This window comes from Mercenaria mercenaria, chromosome 7, assembly GCF_021730395.1.
Source record: "Mercenaria mercenaria strain notata chromosome 7, MADL_Memer_1, whole genome shotgun sequence".
NCBI lineage: Eukaryota > Metazoa > Mollusca > Bivalvia > Venerida > Veneridae > Mercenaria > Mercenaria mercenaria.
In genome coordinates, this window is record NC_069367.1 from 72,958,545 (window position 1) to 72,977,756 (window position 19,212).

General features: G+C 36.9%; 1 protein-coding gene across 1 annotated transcript; it reads left to right on the forward strand.

The window, feature by feature from the left end:
* Positions 1 to 2,933: 2,933 nt before the first annotated feature.
* LOC123555723 (uncharacterized) lies at positions 2,934 to 3,855 on the forward strand. Its single transcript, XM_053547276.1, has 2 exons — positions 2,934 to 3,255; positions 3,524 to 3,855. The coding sequence occupies exons 1-2, from the start codon at positions 2,934 to 2,936 to the stop codon at positions 3,853 to 3,855; spliced, it is 654 nt and encodes a 217-aa protein (XP_053403251.1).
* Positions 3,856 to 19,212: the final 15,357 nt, after the last annotated feature.

Genomic DNA, 19,212 nt, shown 5'->3' on the forward strand with positions numbered 1-19,212 from the left:
GGGTTTAATAAAATCTCCTATAATCTTACTAGTTTCTGGGTGTTCTTGGGTGTGGTCACTGCTTGCTATGGTGTGAACTAGCTTGTCATTATCTTGTGTGTGCTTGTAGATATTGTGAGAGCTATATATATTCAGTGTATTAATTTTTTAATGTGAAAAATAAAATATTTGTATGTAACTTGTTTGTTGTAAATTGCTTTTGTGGAAAAATATTGTGACTTACAATAGGTATCCGACAGTATTTGTAATAACTTGCAGCAACAGCATTTGTCGACTCGTGACGTGCTGGGAAACTGTTCGTGTTACTTGGTTCGTAAAAGTAATCGGTTGTTTTGGGAGTTTTCGCAAGAAGCGCTTAAGTATTGTATATTTACGGTGTATCGTAAATCGTTTTAGGTGTAAAGTTCGTAAATTTGCATCTTGGGATTGAGTGGTGTTATCTAAGTGTTAGTTTGGTAAATTTACACTTAGCCGGTCAAGTGTGTGTAGATATTGTATATTTATACAACTGGTCCCTTTGTGAGTATTGTATACTTACATTAAAATAGAGACTGGTATGGTCAAGAAAAGTAATTGAGTCCTAGCAAAAATATAGATTGTAATTATTATAATGAGTTCAGTGTTGTTATATTTTCTGGTCCTTCGGGATCATTGATTTCAACTCATTTAGATTTGAAGATTGAATACTGCTTAAGCCGGTGCTAGGGGGCGTGGGCAGTGTTGCATTTTCCATTACTGCCCATGAACAGACTCAATCAAACCGAGTCTGCAATTTTCACTGTTTGCATTGTTCTCGATGCTTCCGAGGGATCTAATTTCCAGATTTTATTTACTTCACAACAGCGGGTGTTAAGTGCTGTGTGGCGGCCGTAAAAAGTCGCCCCGACTTCATCTCAGTGTTGTTATATTTTCTGGTCCTTCGGGATCATTCTCGATGCTCCGAGGGATCTAATTTCCAGATTGTATTCAGACGAGGACACGACTTTGTTAGAGCCGAGAAGCACAGCGCCTTCTTGTGCGGTAAAGGTTAAAACCCCAAAACTTTCCCAACTTTTAACAGCAATGGCAGCATCATCAGCTGAAAGGGACCCTAAAATTCAGACAAAAATAAATTTTGTAGATCAGGATGGTTTAATGGCGATACCTGGTATAGGTGAAAAGTTGGCAGGTAAAATAGACTTTGAGGAGAATGAGAAGTTGTGGTTCTTACAAAGGACATCTGCTCAGCGGGATTAAGACCCTGTAAAGCTGGCAGAAAAGTTTATGGGGGCGCCAGTGGAGGTGAAAAAGGAAAGAAAAGTCACAGATAGGACAGATGCAGATACACCTGTCCATAAGGGTAGATCAAGGGTAACCGGGCTGACCAGGAAGCCGCTGAAGCGTGTATCGTATACACCCCAGACTGACTTGGAAACAGACGAGGAACGTGAATTAGAAGAGATGAGCTTAAGAAAAAATTGAAGAAGAAGAAGCAAGTGATAGTGACTTCATCAGATGGAAGCACAGAAGACGAAATGCCGGTGGCCCAGAAACATAAGCGAAAGTACCCACAGGGCGTGCCAAAGAATCTGTTGTTTGACGGCAAAGGCAATTGGACGGCATTTAAAAAGAAGTTTGAGAGATATGCTGATGCCTATGACTGGAGTGAGGAGGAATGCAGAAATTGCTTGTGTTGGTGTTTGTCGGGCAAGGCTGCAGAATTTTTTGCCATCGTCACTGAAGGCAATGACGATATGTCGTACAGACGTCTAATGAAGAAACTTGAACAACGATTCGGCGCAATGGTTAGCAGAAACCGCAAATGTTCGTTTTCAGCAAGCGTGCCAGGGGGTTGACGAAAGTTTAGAAGATTGGGCGGATAGGCTTTTGACCGTGTCAACCCGTGCCTTTAAGGAACTGCCCGAGAAGTATGCAAACCAGCAAGTGGTTACGAAGTTTTATGCTGGATTACACGATAAAGCGGCAGCCCAAGATGCTTGCGTGAAGCGACACCGCACCATACAGGATGCCATAGAACATGTCAAGTGGTATCAACATGTTCACCTGGCGGTGTACGGAAAGTCACGTGTTTCTCGTCGTACGAGAGACATGGATGAGGAAGCTGCCCATGTATTTGAAACAAGCACGAGTGAGTCAAACTTGACAAAAGATGTGCAGAAGATGGTGGATGATCTGGGAAGCCAGATACTCAAAAAGTTAACGGTTGAGCGATCAGCAGACAAGGGTAGAGGTCGTGGTAGAGGGTCTTCTGGTCAAGCCAGATGTTATCAGTGTGGGCGGCAGGGGCACATAAAACCAAATTGCCCGGATTTCAAGTGTGGTAAGAATTGGCATCTGATGAAAGACTGTAAAGAGAAGCAAGATAAACCGACCAGTAATCAGGATTTAAACGGGAAGGGGTCGGGTGGTACGGCCCCACCCAGACCCACAAAGTAAAGGCCGCAAGAGCGGTAATCGGAGAGTGGAGGGTCGTCGTACGTCCCCTCTTGGACATTGTCCGTCTGAACCCACAAATTTAGAGTCAAGTACAGATAATTCAAGTGAACTTGACACCCCTGTGAGCTTTCGTAAAGCTCAATCAGGAAATAGTCGCTTGCACCGGGGTACACAGACTGATTATAGTCATTCAGATAGCTCTCCCGAGATGAGCGGAGATGGTGCTAATGCTTCCGCAATGGATAAGAAACTAGTTGAAGCATCGGTACAAGCAAGTGAAGGTGAAAGTGATGAATCGGTAACCGCAACTGTCTGCCAGTTGTCTGTATCTAAATATAAACTCAAGGTGCAAGTTGGTGAAACAGAGATTGAAGCTATCGTCGACACAGCAGCATAAGTGACCATTATCTCAGAAGAGGTGTATAAAAAATTGAAAGTGAAGCCGAAGACCGTGAAAAATGCTAAGTTGTTGACAGCTGGGAAGGAGTTATCCATGAATGGTTTGGTGGTGGGACCAGTTAGACTACAAACTGGGTCTATTAAAGGTATATCGTGAAACTATATACGTAGCACCAATTGCAAAAGATATGCTACTAGGTTTTGATTTGTTGCATAGTAAAGCAGTTCTTGACATGAGAAGAGGCATAATTAACTTTGACGGAGAAGATTTGAATCAGAATGTTGACAAGGCTAGTGGCGAACCGCTCGTAGCGAGGGTCACTTTATGTAAAAGGAATGTTGTGCCGCCAAATTCAGTGATGCAAGTCAAATGCCACGTGAATCGTGCAATGTCAGTGTTCATGATAGAGCCAGATGAAGGTTTGCGTGCTGTTGGTTTCGTTTTGGGGAGGCTGCGTTTTTGGCGCGTGACATTCACCGTTTGATTTTAAGAGCGCTTGTCCCAAAGACTGTACATGGTCAAGGAAATAATGCTACACTGTATGTGGTAAATGCTTCTGATAAGTTCCGGTTGCTGAAGAAGGGGTCGGAAGTAGCAAATGCCTATCCAGTTGAAGAGGTATTAGATCCAGAGGTGGAAGTCGAAGTGCATTCCATTGAGCGGTTGAGGTAGATGAAAATGTTAAAGTACCGGGCCACCTGGAAGAAGTATATGCCAAGTCAACGACACACCTGGATGATGAACAGAAAAGCGAGCTTCGTAAGCTATCGGTTGATTATCAAGATGTTTTTGCAACAAGTGAATTCGACCTTGGGAACTTCACTGAGATACAGCACAGCATAGACACTGGAACTGCCAAACCGATAAAGCAGCGAATGCGTCGTACGCCTGCATGCTTTGTGGCGGAAGAAGAGGCACATTTGAAGATGCTTGAGGCTGGGGTGATTCAGGAATCAACATCTGAATGGGCTTCAGCGCCAGTGTTAATAAGAAAAAAGGACGGAACTGTTCGCTGGTGAATCGATTACAGGGCCTTGAACAATGTTTGCGTGAAGGATGTGTATCCCTTGCCGTTAGTCGATGCTTGTCTGGACACACTGGCCGGAAGTTGCTGGTTTTCAAAGCTGGATGCCAACTCTGCATATTGGCAGTTGAAGATAAAGGAAGAAGACCGGCACAAAACTGCGTTTGTTACCAAGTATGGTTTGTTTGAGCATGTGAAAATGTGCTTCGGGTTGTGCAATGCGCCAGCTACATTTTCAAGAGTCGTGAATCTCGTAGCCCGAGGTTTAATCTGAAAAAACCGTTCTGGCCTTCCTAGATGATATTTTGGTTCTAGGAAAAACGTTTGATGACCATCAGAAAAACTTGGCAGAAGTGCTTGACCGATTTCGTAAATACGGTCTAAAGTTGAGACCGAAGAAGTGTGTGTTCTTCCAGCATGAAGTAGAGTTTTTGGGGCGTATCGTTAGTAACGATACGTTGGCTATGGCAGAAAAGGACACTGAGGTAGTGATGCAGTGGCCAACCCCCCAGAATGCCAAGGATGTGCAAAGGTTGATGGGTCTCGCCAATTACCATAGAGGGTTTGTCAAGGATTTTGCGAAGCTCAGTGAGCCATTATACAGGGTGGTTGGGAAGGATTTTGCGTGGGGAGAGGAGCAGCAGCAGGCAATTGATGCTTTAAAGCTAGCATTAACAGAGCCTCCAGTGTTGGCCCTTCCTAACCATAGAGATGCGTTCATTCTTGACACTGATGCTTCGAACATAGCGGTAGCTAGGGAACTAATACAAGTGCAAGACGGTCAGGAGAAAGTTATAGCTTATGGTAGCTATTTATTGACACCAGAGCAAAGTAATTATTGTGTTACGAGAACGAGAAAAGAGTCGTTGGCCGTCGTACGGTTCACAAGACAATATAAGTACTATCTTTTAGGTAGGCCTTTTGTACTGCGGACAGACCATTCCAATCTCACGTGGCTATTAAAATTTAAAGAGCTAAAAGGTCAGCTAGCTAGGTGGATGGAGGAGCTTTCGCAATATAACATGATATTGCAACACAGGGCCGGACGAAAGCACTGCAATGCTGATGCGTTGTCACGTCCACCAGTACCAGATGATTTGTGTGGGTACTACAGAAATGAGGTGAAGTTAAGCGAATTGCCGTGCGGAGGGTGGAGTCCTCCCCCTCTTCCGTCAGACACAGTCAGAGGGAAGCGTAGTGTCCAACTGTAAATGGGTTGGACACTAAACATGTGGTATGTCTCAAAACAGTTGGGTCGTAACCTCTTTTAATAAAACGTTTTATAATTTTAACAGATACATTTGGAAAATTACCAAGACCCAAGATCGTACAACTTTTGTGCCTAACCTGACGCCAGTACCGTAAATCGGAAGTGCAAAATTATCGCAGTCCGTACAAAAAATCTTAATGCAGCCAGTCTGACGTTAGTATCTTGAATCTTAATGCGCCTAGCCAAGTCCAAAATCATCGACTTCATTACCGTGAATTTTGATGCGCATAGCCTTATATGACTGAAAATTGTTGAAAAAGACGTTACACCCGAACACACACACACACACACACTTTTTTAAAGTCATCGGCGTCAATATCGAAATTGTAATGGGCTTAGTCTGACGTCACAATCGTGTGTCTAAAATAAAATCCGGAAAGAAGATCCCTCGGAAGCACGGAGAACAAGGCAAACAGTGAAAATTGCAAAGTTAACAAAAAACTATCATTGAGGTATTTTGCATATTAACACAAAATAAATAATACAATCTGATCATCATGTCCAATGTACCTAAGATTCACATACGCTTTGTTGCAAATACAGTTACATTGCAAGATAAACACAAAATATTATCTTGGTGCTTGATAAAAGACATCAGCCCATACCATAGATAATACAGCCGTTACACAAGTAACAAGTGGAGAGTGCATTAGAAGAAATCTTTATATCAAATTACAAAGTTAATCATAAAATGCTGTGACTAGGTAACTTTAAGAAGCGTCTCTCAACAGTTTGTTTACTTGAACTGTTCTGCAACCAAAACAAGCTTGCTTGCTAAATCTAACTCCATTTGCAAATGATCAAAATATCAAACAGATGGAAAATTCAAATGAAGGGAATAACGGAACAAAATACGAAAACGGAACCAGCTTTCCAGTCATTATGTCTTCAAAGTTGTCAAGTGATAAAACTAATTATCATCCTCTGTCGTATCAAAATGTGCTATAATATGTAAATGGAACATAGAAGTATTAATGATTTGAATATCTAAAAGAAGTTTCTACTTAAGTTGTATTAGAACGACCATGAACCGGAAGATAGGGTTTTATTTCTTCCTGTTTAAATATTCTGTTTAAGGATACACTAAGCAATGAGGGGTGACTGGATTTGACATTGTTTTCTCAAACATTTCCGAAGAAAATTCATGCTTTGTAGCATACCAAAATTAAGGGGAAGATCAAGCTATACCATGGTACTATCTTTGTAAATTTTTATACAAGTAATTCAAATTAGCCAACATATCTGTGCAATGTGGGAGTCTCATAAACACGGTGGGGAAACCAAGAATGCAACGTCATCAAAACCCAGCGCAAATGAGCTGACCACACACAAATTTACGTCGATTCAGGTCAAAAAAGTCTTGTAACTTTTTTATTACTGCAGCTTTCGACTCGAGATAAAGAGCACCGTACCCGGCCTGGAGTATACTATTCTGCGGTAGTGTTCCATATTGTACGTATAGCTTGGTTTTTGCTTGAAAACGCGAACAGTTAGCAAATAGGGTATGAGCTGTACCACACTTTTGTCTAAGAAAGTGAGTTTTGACCGTATTTTCGTGAATTGAGGACAGATTTGACGCTCATTTAATATCAGTGACTAGCATAATAGTCAATCATTGTTTTATTTTGCTATTTTTAAGGATATCTGACGATATTTTGTTCAAAACAAACAACATTATTAAAATGAGAACATCCACACTGACGACTTTGTTGGAGAACATCCACACTATTATCATGCACTATTTAGAAAAATCTAAGACAAAACCGTTTTTGTTTTAAAATCTGACATGTAAAAAAAAAAAAAAGTAAAGTAAAAGTGATAAGTTTCACTGCATTCAATCTGCACGTCATTCGTTATTTTGTTTCGGATGACAGTATTTATTTCTTTTTATGACATAAATTTAATAATGTCAATTTTGAAAATATTGTTGCAATCCATATAGGGCGTTTGATCTATATAAATATTCAGTAGAGTAGATTCTACATGAATAAGATCGTATTATATATAATATAATATATAATATAAAAATGGAAAAGAAAACATAAATCTTTTTTCCACCATTTTATACGCCCGTTTGGAAAACGGGACGTATTATGGGAATGCCCCTGGCGGGCAGATGAGCGCGCGGGCGGCGTCCACAGACTTTGTCCGGAACATATCTTCTACATGCATGGAGGGTTTATGATGAAACTTGGCACAATTGTTCACCACCATGAGACGGAGTGTCATGCGCAAGAACCAGGTCCCTAGGTCTAAGGTCAAGGTCACACTTGGAGGTCGAATGTCTAATTCATGAATGACTTTGTCCGGAGCATATCTTCTTCATGCATGGAGAGATTTTGATGAAAGTTGGCACAATTGTTCAACATCATAAGACGGAGTGTCAAGTGCAAGAACGAGGTCCCTAGGTCTAAGGTCAATGTCACACTTAGAGGTCAAAGGATACAAGAAAGAAAACTTTGTCCGGAGCATATCTTCTTCATGCATGGATGGATTTTGATATAACTTGGCACAAATGTTTACCACCACAAAGCGGAGTGTCCTGCGCAAGAACCAGGTACCTAGGTCTAAGGTCAAGGTCACACTTAGAGGTCTAAGGATTCAAGAATGAAAACCTTGTCCGGAGCATTTCTTCTTCATGCATAGAGGGATTTTGATATAACTTGGCACAAATGTTCACCACCACGAGACGGAGTGTCATGCGCAAGAACCAGGTCCCTTGGTCTAAGGTCAAGGTCACACTTAGAGGCCAAAGGTCAGATACAAGAATGACTTTGTCCGGAGAATTTCTTCTTCATGCATGGAGGGATTTTGTTGTTACTTGGCACAATTATACACCATCATGAGACGAAGTGTCATATGTTTCCCTTCTTTAGAATTACTTCCCTTTGTTGTTACTATAAATACCTTATATTGTAACTTTTTCATTACTAGTCGTAGGGAAAAATCGAGACCACTTTTCTGTAGTACAACATGCATGCTACATCCAATTTTGAGGTGTATTTTGACCAATCTCTACCTGGTAAAGATTTTTTTGTGGACTTACAATTTTTTTTTTTTTGGATTTTTTAAGATTAACTTCCCTTAGTTGTTACAATAAATAACTTATATTGTAACTTTTTTATAATTGACCGTTGGGAAAAATAAGACCACTTTTCTTTGGTACAACATAGATGTTACTTTAAAATTTTAGGTGTATTTTAAGGCATCTCTACCTGGTAAGGAGTTTTTTTGTGGACTAAAAACAAAAGACTTACAATGATTACTAAACAACCACAAAATTAAAACTCCATTTGCAAATACAGGTGCTAGAGTAAAGAAATTTGCAGTGACGGGCGTATATTGTGACATTCTGGCACTCTTGTTAGTGTTTGGAATTATTTTTCTCCACTGTCATTGCAGTATTTTTGGAATTATGGGGAAATTAATTTTGATAAATCAACATTTACTTCCAGTCGTTTATTAACCCGGTAAGACACATACTGTACGCGGAGCTTAAATATGTAAACAAAAAATAATTTTAAACACTAAACAGGTTAGCCAATAATTAGAAAAATAAAACTTCTCCTCCCATTTAAATTATTTTGGCACCAATTACATATGCGAGATAACAAAGTATATGTAAATTTCTTTTGCCAAACCACAAACCTATACTTAAACACCCTTACAATTTTCCGGGCTGAACTACTATTAACGAACAATACAGCTCAAACTCTATAAAACAGTTTGAAATTATTAAGATCTGCTAATGTGAATAGGTGTCCGCAACTAGTAAATTTATTAATACAGTTGTAAGGCCACACCAAACTGATTACTTGGTCAACGGATTTCTCGCTCCATTTTTTTCCAAAATCAAAAACAAATATTTTTTTTTAAATCAGCTTCCGCTCGCTTCAGTTTTTGCAGACTGATTTCAAAATTTCAGAGCGGGCGTTTTTCACTGTATTTAGTGTTTGAAATTATTTTTTGTCCAATAGCATTGCAGTACATTTCAAATTATGGGAAATTTATTTTAATAAATCAGCATTTGATTGAAGTGCGATATTAGGGGCTAAGCTTCAGTCGGAAAACCTGCTCTGCGGGAACACTTAGACAGTCACAGCGGAGAGAGAAAACCAAGGATGTGAGGAGTGTGGAAAGGTGTATAAATACTGATGAAAGTTTAAGGCGTCGTCACATGAAAATCTTTCCCGTATGATGCTTATGGAAGTTCTACAAGTTCGGATCCATTTTTTTTTCTTCACTGATTTTAAATTGGATTAAACTCCGAATTACAGAATAAACTTGCAACTTTTGGCAAATGTAAATCGATAGTGTCATGTGCTTTTTCTGCTCTTTGGTATGACGCGGCCAAGGATCAAACCCACGACATCGCGCACCCGAAGCGGACGCTCTACCACTAGGCTATAGAAGTTGCCTTTATTTTAAGAGATCAGCGCATTTCAAGCTGATTTAAAGACACTGTTTAGAACTATTTAATGTTTGAACAATTTTAATATCATGTTTTATCTTTAGAAATATAATATTGTTGTCATGGGATTGCCATTCAATAAATAAATTTCGGTTCCGTATGCAGAACCCAGGCTTTGGTCTACGTAATGATAATACATTGTATGCCTTTCTGCCGGTTTATCAAATGTGCATAATCACCTTAAGTGAAAATGCCCTTTTATGTATAAGGTCGGATTGTATTTGATATTTGAAGGAGACTTCCATTTGCTGAAATAAGATTTAAAATATCTTACAGTTATAATATTTAGTTAAAGTACTAAGTATCCGTGTTTTATGCACTTTGGGATGGATATAGTTATAAACAAAATAACAATACAATAATTATTCCAATCCTTTATTTGCTTTTAAACTTTGTGTGCAGGACTTTTATGCGAATTTGTCTTGTTATCTTAAAATAATGTTTTTCCTAAGATGCAATCAATCTGAACACAGTGTCCTTATGCCACACTATACACAAAGATTAATGTTAGCCTAACATGAGCTCAGCCATTGCTATATGATTTAGCAGATCTATTTTAACTGGTCTACAGCCTCGCGGTAAATGGTTTGAACTGCTGATTGTATGTATAGACGACATTTGTTGTTGAACAACGTAGCTTGACTGCCTAAGAAACAGCTTTTAGGAAGCATAACTGCAATAATGGTAATTAAGAGTGTGGATGTTCTCCAACAAAGTCTTCAGTGTGGACGTTCTCATTTTAATAATGTTGTTTGTTTTGCATAAAATATCGTCAGATATCCTTGTAAATTGCAAAATAAAACAATGGTTGACTATTATGCTAGTCACTGATATTAAATGAGCGTCAAATCTGTCCTCATTTCACGAAAATACGGTCAAAACTCACTTTCTTAGACAAAAGTGTGGTACAGCTCATACCCTCTTTGCCAACTGTTCGCGTTTTCGAGCAAAAACCAAGCTATACATACAATATGGAACACTACCGCAGAATAGTATACTCCAGGCCGGGTACGGTGCTCTTTATCTCGAGTCGAAAGCTGCAGTAATAAAAAAGTTACAAGACTTTTCTTACCTGAATCGACGAAAATTTGTGTGTGGTCAGCTCATTTGCGCTGCTTTTTTATGACGTTGCATTCTTGGTTTCCCCACCGTGATAAAGTTTAACTACAAGTGTGTCACAAATTTTCTTTAAATTGGCAGAAAAGAGCTACACAGAAATCAATAATTTTTGGTCTCCAATTCCTTCCTCACTGAATTAAAAGTAATAGAATTAAGATTACAAAACTGTGATACAGTGTTATAGACTACCATTTTAAGAAACAGTCTGCGAATTTTTATGCAATTTCCTTCATAGTAAAGAATGACTCACTTCAAACACTCACCATGTTGTGAAGTTCTTGTCTAAGAAAATATATTATATGAACTGTATCCACATGTTCCTCCGTCATCAAAGACGGAACTTCTACATTTTTCTGCCAACGAATCAAACTACGTCAATCACACATATAATTTCGGTTTCACTAAAGCAATATAACTCCGATTAAAGTTCCCTTTAGAGTCTTTGATGGCCACATAATTATCCAGATTCTGGAAATCAAAGGCTAAGCTGATGGTCGAGAAATACCATGAATGAATTTATAGTCTAGCTGTTCGTTTTAGAAAGGTGTTATTATAAACGTGTCAGATGTTTACTTATATTCTGTAAATTTATGAGAGGTGATGCACATTTCATTACCTCTCATGAACAGACTCAGTCAAACCTAGTCTGCTATTATTCTTCTTGGTTGCATTCTTTGCTTCCAGCGGATCTTTTTACAAATTTTATTATTTTATTTGAACTTGTAAATTCAGATTTTTTACATCTGATAGAGGAAAGTATGATGAATTCAATAAACTATAATAAAACATGATGAATTGAATAAAATAAAACAATGACTAAAATGCCAATTTACTTCTTAGTATAGCATTAACTGTCGAGCCACTGTTTTCCGTACGTCGCTGCTCTGGTATTACAATAATTGTTTTGTTAATATTCAATATATAGGAATTGATATTAGTAGTAATCCTTGTAAACGTGAATACATCTTTTCACAGCGGCATATTCATAGCCATCTTTAAAATAAATATTCGATTTAAAGCAGTTTATGTCTATAGTATCTGAGTAAGCAGACAGATAATTGATACTTGACCAACATCCAAAAACAATCATATGAGGGATAGAAACACATCTTACTACACTTGTAATAGTCTCATTTTTGAATTTATTTGGGTTTTACGGCGCACCAACACAGTATAGGTTATATGGCGCTAAACAGGACTACAAATTTTGGTTCCACATCTCATTTACATCGAAATAAAAACATGAGGTATGGAATCAAAATTTGCATACCTGCTGGAATCACAGAGTTACTGCAAAACCAAGTGTCAAGACCTTATTAGCCGCCTCTTACGATCATTAAAGGGTAAGTGAGTAAGCAGACAGATAATTGATACTTGACCAACATCCAAAAACAATCATATGACGGACAGAAACACATCTTACTACACTTGTAATAGTCTCATTTTTGAATTTATTTGGGTTTTACGGCGCACCAACACAGTATAGGTTATATGGAGCTAAACAGGACTACAAATTTTGGTTCCACATCTCATTTACATCGAAATAAAAACATGAGGTATGGAATCAAAATTTGCATACCTGCTGGAATCACAGAGTTACTGCAAAACCAAGTGTTAAGACCCTATTTGTCGCCTCTTACGATCATGCAAGGGTAAGGCAGTGGTTCCAATTCTTTTCATACACAGATCGTCCCAGAACCACATGGGACTCATTTTTGAGTTTTTTTTTGAAAGGTTTAACGTATTTTATTATGTATTTTTGTACTTGCAGTATTTTACCTTGCTTCCCTGGAAGAATGTAACAAACAAAGAATAGACTACAGACTAGAAATCTTAAATGCGTTATGTTATTTATTATTCATCATCTCTCTGAATTTCACTAAGTATGCAGCTGTTCTGGGTTTTCAAACGTTTCATCTCGAAAAACGTTTCATCTCTTCTTCTGAGTATCTTTCACCATATTCCACCAGCGTTTTCTTTCTCTTTTTTTCTCTCTCAATCGTCTGCTGGTAATATGATTTATCTTCGAAGTTAGCGTTACCAGGATTCCGCCCAACAGCAAAGATATGTCTCACTTTTTTTTGCAGCACGACGTACATATTAGTCTCAGCATTGCCAACAGAATGGATGGAAAAGCTATGATACAAGGAAAATGTATCCATGGCTATCTCAGGTAAGCTCAGTGCAGTACAGCGTGCATCCGTTAAATGGTACGTAGAAACGTCTTTGCCAATGGGTAGCAACGCAAATGTTGAAGACAAGTTGAGGAAAAAAGGTATAAAACTGTAAACATTAAAACGCTATATAGCTTACTGTTTATGTGAAACTGACTGTGCCAAGCGAAGTCCTATAAATCTTATACCATTATAAAATCAAGCATTATTTGCTACTAGAGGTATTCACAGGTATTTGGAAATCGCAATTTACAGCGCTCAAACAAGTTTTGACTCGGTGTTGTTATCAATGATTATGTATATTCAAATGTTCTGCGATACGTGTAGCAGAGTCGCAATTTGCAAGTGAGAGACATCTTATTACCTTTCATTAAGAGGTAACAATGTATTTGACACAAATGAGGGAAGTTACTTTCGAGAAAAGTCCCGAAAATGTAGCAATATTAATCTTGGAGTCATTCAGACATTAATTCTTAAAGACTAATACCAGTATTGAACTGAGAATTATACAGTATTGAAATTAGGCCAAGGTACTAGATAATGAATGAAGAACATCACAGTTTGAAATAAAAGTAATTACTAGTAGTATATTGTGCAATAACGAATTTCAATTTCAAAACGCGCGTTTTACAACAAAGCAAATATAATCAGCAATAAAACTTTACAGAACTATAAAAACTATTTAGAAAAAATACATTTTTCGCTTATATGTACAAATAACAGCTTACTTAAAACCTTGTCAGTGTTTCATAGTGATAAGTTACTCATATCCAGGGGGAATTATGTCCTACTCTTTATTATGCTGCGTAGAATTTGGTTGACGTAGTTTGTACAATTATATTGTTATAGAAATTACTTCTCAATATTAATGTCATCAAAGGTTTCCTTCTCCGCTACATTTTCCTAAAACTGATCCATTTATTTCTCTTATCAGCACATTATGATGGTAGGCACCGAATTTTCTCATACTATTCACATTCTCGCAATTTAAAATATTTGAAGACAGTCATTGTTACCAGCATTTAAACTCAATTTTCGCGATTCCCTGAGATCGGATATAATTCACATATTACTTCATCTAATACCATATAATCGCCCCTTGGGCAATTAATTGTGTTATAGAACATATTACTTCCATTGTTATTCCAGACAGATGTATGGGTTAATTCAAGTGCGGGTTGATTGATTTTCAAAAGACAATATTACATTATATCAAATATATATTAACATTAATGTAAAATAAAGTAGAGTGAGTGAGTTGGGTTTTACGGCGAATCGACACAAAATGGTCATATATCGCCGAGAAGAAGTCATATTGCAAACGCCAACTGTAAAGCATACCCAAAAACATCAATGTAAAAATGTAAAGAACACTATGAGTAATGTAAAACATATCTAAAAACATCCATGTAAAAATGTAAAGCATATCTAAAAACAGTTATGTAAAAATGTATATACGTGTGTGTTAAAATATCAGCTACAAACATAATAATATTGCAAGATTTAAACAAAAATATGAAATGTTAGATTTTTTGATATATTCCTATCTGCTTTAAAAACGATCAAATATTTCAGACTGAAACGTTTTCAAATAACTCTTTCAAAGATTGAACGTCATAATATGTACCGCGCTGTGTAGCAAAGTCCACACAGTCGATTAGAATATGTTTAATAGTTAGCGGTGTTTGATATGGTACACATTCGTGTTGATCTTTTTTATTCAAAAGATAAGAATGAGTTAAACGGGTATGACCTATTCGACAGCGAGAAAGAACAACTTCCTCCCTGCGAACAGATCTGTTCCCTTGGTGCCATTCCCCTAGAGTAGGTTTGATATCATGAAGTTTATTGAATGAAGCACTGTAATAAAGTAGAATAGCAACATGATGCCAGATACATTAATGGTAACTATCTTTAAAATTCATGTTCAAATTTAACAGCTTCACATGTTGATAATAAGTGTTCATGAAAACAAGAGCTGACCGTAAGACAGCACGCTCGACTTTTCTCAGTGCTTGACTCTGAATTAGCGCTTTGCCAGTGAAAACTTAATCTCATAAAACTTTAACAAAAACATCTAAGTTAAAAATGGGCATAACTCTGTAAAAATTCAAATCAAAGTTATGGGGGTTTCTCCTGGTGTAGACTTTGATAGTAAAAAGCTATTTAAAGTTTCAAGTAAACAGCTTTGATAGCAGTAGAGATATTTGACATTATAAAAAAGTTTATCCAAAAAATTCTAAGTTAAAAAGGGACATAACTCTGTCAAAATTCAATCAAAATTATGGGGATTATTTCTCCTGGTGTAGACTTTGATAGTTAATAATTATTTTAAGTTTCAAGTGAAAAGCTTTGATAGTAACAGAGATATTTGACTTCATCAAAAACTTTAACCAACGCCGAAGCCGTGGCGAATGCATAAGCTCTACTTTTTCTTCAAATAGTCAGAGTTAAAAAATTGAAAGAAGTGTAATGAAATTCTACCAGTTGGTGAGTTTGTTATGTACAAATTTGTGGATTTTTATACAATTAAAGGGCAAAAACTCTGAAGTTACTAAAGAGATCCTAACGAAATTGAGTGTGCACTAACACATTATGGTGATCTAATTCATAGTTCTAGGTCAAATGTATAGCAGAAATGAAATTACCATATTTATAGTACCCTATATAGTTAACACTAGATACTATTAAGAGCCATAACTATGGTGTTACTTGGGCAATCCGACAGGCCGCATTTCCCTATAGTAGTGAACATGCATATGAAGTTTTATTTAAATATTCCAAACCACTTCCTAGATATGGCTCCGGACGGACGGACGGGCAGACGACGCCAAAACTATATCTCTCCGCCTTCGTCGGGGGATAAAACACATATGGAAATAGATATATACACATAAAGAGTTAAAATGTCAGTTACAAACAATAATATTGTAAAATATAAGAATAAAATATTTGATGTTCAGATTTTGTGATAAATGTCTGTTTGCTTTAAAAAAGATAAACTATTGCCGACTGAAACGTTTTCAACCTTCCGTTAATATTATCTCTAAAATAAAAGATCTCAAGACAAGCGGGCAAGATGCCACATCCTAAAAATTCAGGCATTGTGTTGTACAGCTAATTAATTTGGGAAGTTGTCGGTAGCTTTTTCTGGTTATCAGTATCGCATTGTTAAATTACTAACTAAAAGAAACAAAATATATCTTAAAATTAAAAAACAAGGACAAATATCAAATAGGGAATGCCACGTACCAAAAACGCAGCCTCCCCAAAACGAAATCCACAGCACGCAGACGCGCACACCACAAACACACCCACATAAACGCGCGCACACACACAAAGCCAACACACCAGGACAAAACGAACAAATAAAGGAACACAGTGGGACACCGCCTTGGAACGGTCAGTGGCAAAAACACCACTGGGGAGCTTAAACCGGTTTATGGTGCGCTGCCAACCTCACTCTTACCCCCACCATGTTCCAGAGACACGGGACAGTGTAAATAAAAGTAATCCCCTCAAGGTGAATCTCTTAACACACGTAATGGAAACAAAAAGGCATGGCATGTAAAACACAAAAATGCTCGTGTATAAATATATAAAAAGCAAACCTTTAGAACCAAAAACGCATATACTCGAGTCATTTAGATTTTAAAACTTCGATAGTTTGCTCTTTTAAAACTAAACAAAAGAGTATTGTATTGGTTTAATATGTGTGTCATATCGGTCTCTTTGAAAGATACGCTTCATATAATTTCATACGTGACACATTTTTAGCTGCCTTTTATTTGTGTTTTGTTTCTTTGTGAACACAATTTGATTATATGGCTACTCTAATTTAGACGGGAGAGTTCAACTGCCTTTTCGAATCACTTTTCCTAGGTAGGCCTTCAAATCATCCGTAAATTTCTCCAGTGTGGGATTTTGAACTTGGTGTCCTCAACCACTTTAAAAATGAATGCACATCAGCCTGTTTTTTGGTTATATTGTTATAATTTGGAAAATACCAAATTTGTAAACAGAGATCAATTAAAATGTGTTACCAACTTACTTCAGCAAATCGGTTTTGGCAATATTTTGTTGTCTTAACTATACGCTGAATGCTGTGTCCAGGAATCACATGTTATAAAATGTAAATCATGGTTTTATTAGCCGGATGTATAATGTACTTTTTAGATGATAAAAAGTCTAAAGCGTTTGTTTGTTATTTGTTTTGGGTTTGGAGACGTTTTCGAAGTGTATTTCAGTTATTAAACGGCGGACAGGTAACCTGACCATTGTTTCTCATTTCTGGATTCTCTACCAATACTTACCCATTTTCCGCAAGTTAGTGCTGGTTCCTCCACATATATCAGAGGTGGCGGGCGGATGATTTCATTTGAAAATGACACGGAGAACAAATGCCTCTGTCTCCCGGATAGTGAACTCGCGATTCGGCAAGCACAGGGCTATGCTCTTTCTTTAGGTTAACAAAAACTCAATAGCATTTTATCGGTAGAAAGCATTCAGTGTAATTGCTATCAAAATTGACATATGATGTATGTATTAATGTATTAGTAATACTTCCGAAAGGACTACGCCAAGAAAACACTAGCTTCGTATTTATATTACATATCAAATGCAAGTGAAGCGAGTGAACAGGATATGAAGTCGTTACTTGAAAACATGGACAAAGAATGCAAATTGAGTGTAATTTGAATGATTTATTACTCGAAGTACCATTTTATTCTCGTTACTAACTTCATTTTTGTATCAGATAAAATACGGGTTCAATTCCAATGTCCTTGGTAGAAACAATAGCCGTGGGTGTCACAAAACTTCATAATCAAGGCAGAAGATGGATTGTAAAAAAATGTGTTGCTCATTAATTTATATCATTTTTTCATTATTAGTTCACTATTACAGTTAATTCCGACATTTACTTCGTCGTTACATAATGTTAATGGTATAACTTATTCGAGGCGCCATTACGAAGCACAGCGCGATGTATTCCCTAACTATATTGTATAATATATCATGTTTTACTATTCAGTGACGACACTTTATTGATTTTTGTTTCTCTGTACATTTTTGTGGTCAAGTTGACAACATCATACTACTAATTTGTCACATGGTTGCTTTAGTTTTCGGGTGATAAATTATCTCAAGATTTTTTCTTCATCTTGAAAACCTATTTGATGGTAGTTTCATTACAAATTATATTAAATGCTATTCTATACCACATAATCATAAAACGTTTAGAATGGCTTAGTAAACTCCGACTTTTGCCTGTGAAATTCTGTTCATAGACCGTAAAAATCCAGCTAAATAAATATCTGTTTGTATGAACCTAAAAATTGTGTACTTGTACCATGTGTAAATGTTGATTTCTGCTCAACTCGGGGCTATAGGGCGTGGAAGGTAGCATGCATTTTCACCACCGTCCATGATTATGCTCAAACCACGAGCCTGCAACACTTTCATTTTGGTCGTGTTGAGCGACCTGTGGAATTTTTCACCTTTTCTATTTGAACATTTAGATATTTTGCTATTATTTGAGGTTATCTTAAAAAGATAATTGACCAAAAATAAGCAGACCTTAAAAAGTCTATAATGTTGAAATCCCTTGATAAATGTTAAATAATAATCCACGATACAATATTTCTGCATGCTATCAAAAAGTCATATAATTATGTTCCATGTTTTTCATGTAAATTTAATAGAAAATGTTTTCCAGATTACTTACAAATTTATTGCAATAATTATGCAATGAACAGGACTTGTTCTTGTAAGTGCTTTTGATAACTTGACTTATGTTAGGTAGCTTTACCCATTCGCTTATTATATCATATTTTCATATAGTTTTTACTCTGTTCGTACAGGGAAATTTTGACTCTTCGTAAAATGAATAATTTGCGATTTATTTAACCAATTTAATCCATCAAAAGCTCATAAAAGAAACTGTTCATTTTGTTACACATTAAAATTCATTTTAAACAATTTTATATAAATCGGAGTGCGATGGGGGTGATTTCATTTATACCGCGTTCAGACAGTACATCCATATTATTCTAGTTACGGCTCTAATTAGTGGTTAAAATATATATAAAAAAACAACATTAAAATATAATCTAGTTTGCATTCACACTAGGCATTAGGTATATATACATGCAAGAGTCAAAGATATTTATCAGCATTGTTGCATTATGGGAAGTAAATATGGATGAAGAAACATGGTTGTTATGAGGAATCATTTGTATTCAGTAAAAAGATTAATAAAAAAAAAAACACCAAGAAACAAGGAGGCGTGCATGTATAAGAAAAGATATAGAATTCAGA